General features: G+C 40.9%; 1 protein-coding gene across 1 annotated transcript in view; it reads left to right on the top strand.

Annotated features, from left to right (window-relative positions):
• LOC144975099 (uncharacterized) overlaps positions 1 to 2,500 on the top strand; it is a gene marked incomplete in the record, with an annotated part of 21,423 nt that overhangs the window by 11,826 nt on the left and 7,097 nt on the right. The window contains 1 exon segment of the mRNA XM_078918824.1: positions 1,568 to 1,658. Coding sequence (XP_078774950.1) covers positions 1,568 to 1,658 — 91 coding nt within the window.

The raw sequence follows: 2,500 nt of genomic DNA, 5'->3' as shown, positions 1-2,500 counted from the left end.
AGAAGTAAACAATTTGATCTCAGAATGGTCCAAAATGCTCCAAAGTCGTGAATATAGGTTCTAAGAATCTAAACTTTCCTTCTCAACAAGATTTATTGAGTCAAAGAGACCTATGCAGCTCTGTAGCTGGAGATAAAAATTCGTATTTCTACGAATCATTCGTAGTTCTAGATAGATCTGCTTATAATCCACATTTTAGTACAACTGAGGAAATCGGATGTAAATTTGACTGAGATTTAACGTTTGAATAGCACTTGTTCTCAGAGGATATGATATTAACTTATTCACACTGATCATTTCGAAATATAAAATTTTAATGAATAAAGTTATATCCCTCATAAGTGATATATTCGTGACAGTAACTCATTAAAAAAATTAAGCTTTTATATAGCGTAATATCACTAAACGTGCTCAAAGCGCGTTACAAGGGTTCCCTGGCCAATAGCAACATTTAACATGTAGGACGGGACATGACGCGTGTTAGGCGATATTACAATTTTTTTTCGGACAGAGAAAACGCTGTTAACGGACAGGTTCTCATTTACACCTGAGTACGGTGAGAGAATGTGAGTAAATAAAGAGCCTTTTCCAAGGACTCAACTATGCGCCGAGCGAGGCTCGAACCCAGGACCTTACGATACGAAAGCGAGTGTCATACCACTAGGCCACATAGCCACACATTTTTCAAGACATCGGGTTTTGCAGGTGACGACAAAATGTCTCTGACTCATTTTCTTAAAACGGTATGTATAATGTAAATGTGATACTAGGCTGCTAGAAGCTGATGTGGACTATAAAAAGTAATAAGCAAAAATGAATATAACAGTTTAAAAAAAGAAAAAAATACCAACCACGGAACGTTTCGGGCTCAAGCCCTTCTTCATCCAACAACAACAATAACAACAAAACCAAACAATAAAGACATAAATACATGACTAAATTACAGATAGACGATAGAGATATTTTGTAGGTGTTCTTCTCTTGTAGAAAAATCTTTCCAAGAATTTTCGTCAACTTGGTCACGCACATGGCCGTCTGGCAGCCCTGCCGTGAACCTAAACTGGCCCTACCCAGCAGGTTACATTCACGGCGTCGTGAACATGGCCACTGATTTTTAAAAACGGAAATGGACACTCCAAATTCCAAATCAGATCGTTTTCATGTGATTGGAATGTGCTGACAATAGGGTTCAACAACCGTGACGTCACTTCCCCCGTAATGACGCATAGTAACTTAGTAACTGGTTCTAAACTATCGGAACAGTGGCAGCGCTCTTATGAAATACTTCTCCGACGAGCATAACAGTGTAACCAGAATAGAAAAACATTATGAATCTGATCGGTTTTTGAATTTTATACATTCTGATCACATGACATGTGAAAAAGGTCTAGCCAGCAAGAAGAATAAAAAGTACCGATTTTCTTTGTTTAGAACCAAGCTGCTCGTTGCTGGGCGGACGTCACGCCAGCTTATTGAATCCTATTGAATTATGGAAACCTAATATTGGGTTTTTCAGGAAAATATTATGTGATTTTCCATTATAAGTTGGGTATTATCTTTGTTTCAGTTTTGCAGGACCGTGGCATGTGTCTCTACGATGAGAAACGAAAATGTATGCTGGAGTTTAGGTCAAAGGGAAACACGGCCGCCAACTGCAAGTAGGTATCGATTTCACACAGTATTTAATGCATAAATAGTTTTGTGATCCATAGCCTGCAAGGAAGTATTATGTTGGAGTGACATTGATACTTGAAAGCAAATAATTTATGGTCAAAGATATTAAACGTGGGTCAAGTTGATGTGTTTTATCAATAAGAAAAAGAATTGTTTAAAATAGGGTGTGTCTTTTTTTACGAAACCCACCGAAACCCGCCGAAACCTGCCGAAACCCGACGAAACCCGACAAAACCCGACACAGTTATGGGAAGTAGGTAGCAGTGGGGAGTGAACCTGAGACTCAGGGAAGTGTACACCATTGGGGAGTGAACCTGGGACTGGGTTTCGGCGGGTTTCGGCGGGTTTCGACGGGTTTCGTAAAAAAAGCAATCAGTGCTTTTTTACGAAACTCGCCGAAACCCGACAATATCCGGCAAAGTTATGGGAAGTAGACAATTGTGGGGAGTGAACCTGAGACTCAGGGAAGTGTACAGCAGTCGGGGTGAACCTAAGATTATGGTTATCGGCGGGTTTCGGCGAAAACCGACAATATCCAGCAAAGTTATGGGAAGATGACAACTGTGAGGAGTGAACTCGGGACTATGGAAAGAGGATATCAGTGGGAAATAAACCTGGGACTAAAGGGAGATGAATACCAATGAGAGTTGAAGCCGGACTATGGGAATTGTGTACCAGAGGAGAATGAACCTGACACTGTAGGGGGTGGGCACCAATGGGGAATGAACCTGGGACTATGGGAATAGGATATCAGTGGAAAATGAACCACAGTCCCAGGTTAACTCCCAACTGGTGTGCACTTCCATGTGTCCCAGGTTCAATCCCC

Source organism: Berghia stephanieae, chromosome 6, assembly GCF_034508935.2.
Source record: "Berghia stephanieae isolate SIO BIC M18660-M18661 chromosome 6, UCSD_Bste_1.3, whole genome shotgun sequence".
In the NCBI taxonomy this organism is placed as follows: domain Eukaryota; kingdom Metazoa; phylum Mollusca; class Gastropoda; order Nudibranchia; family Aeolidiidae; genus Berghia; species Berghia stephanieae.
This window is presented reverse-complemented; position numbering and strand designations above follow the sequence as displayed.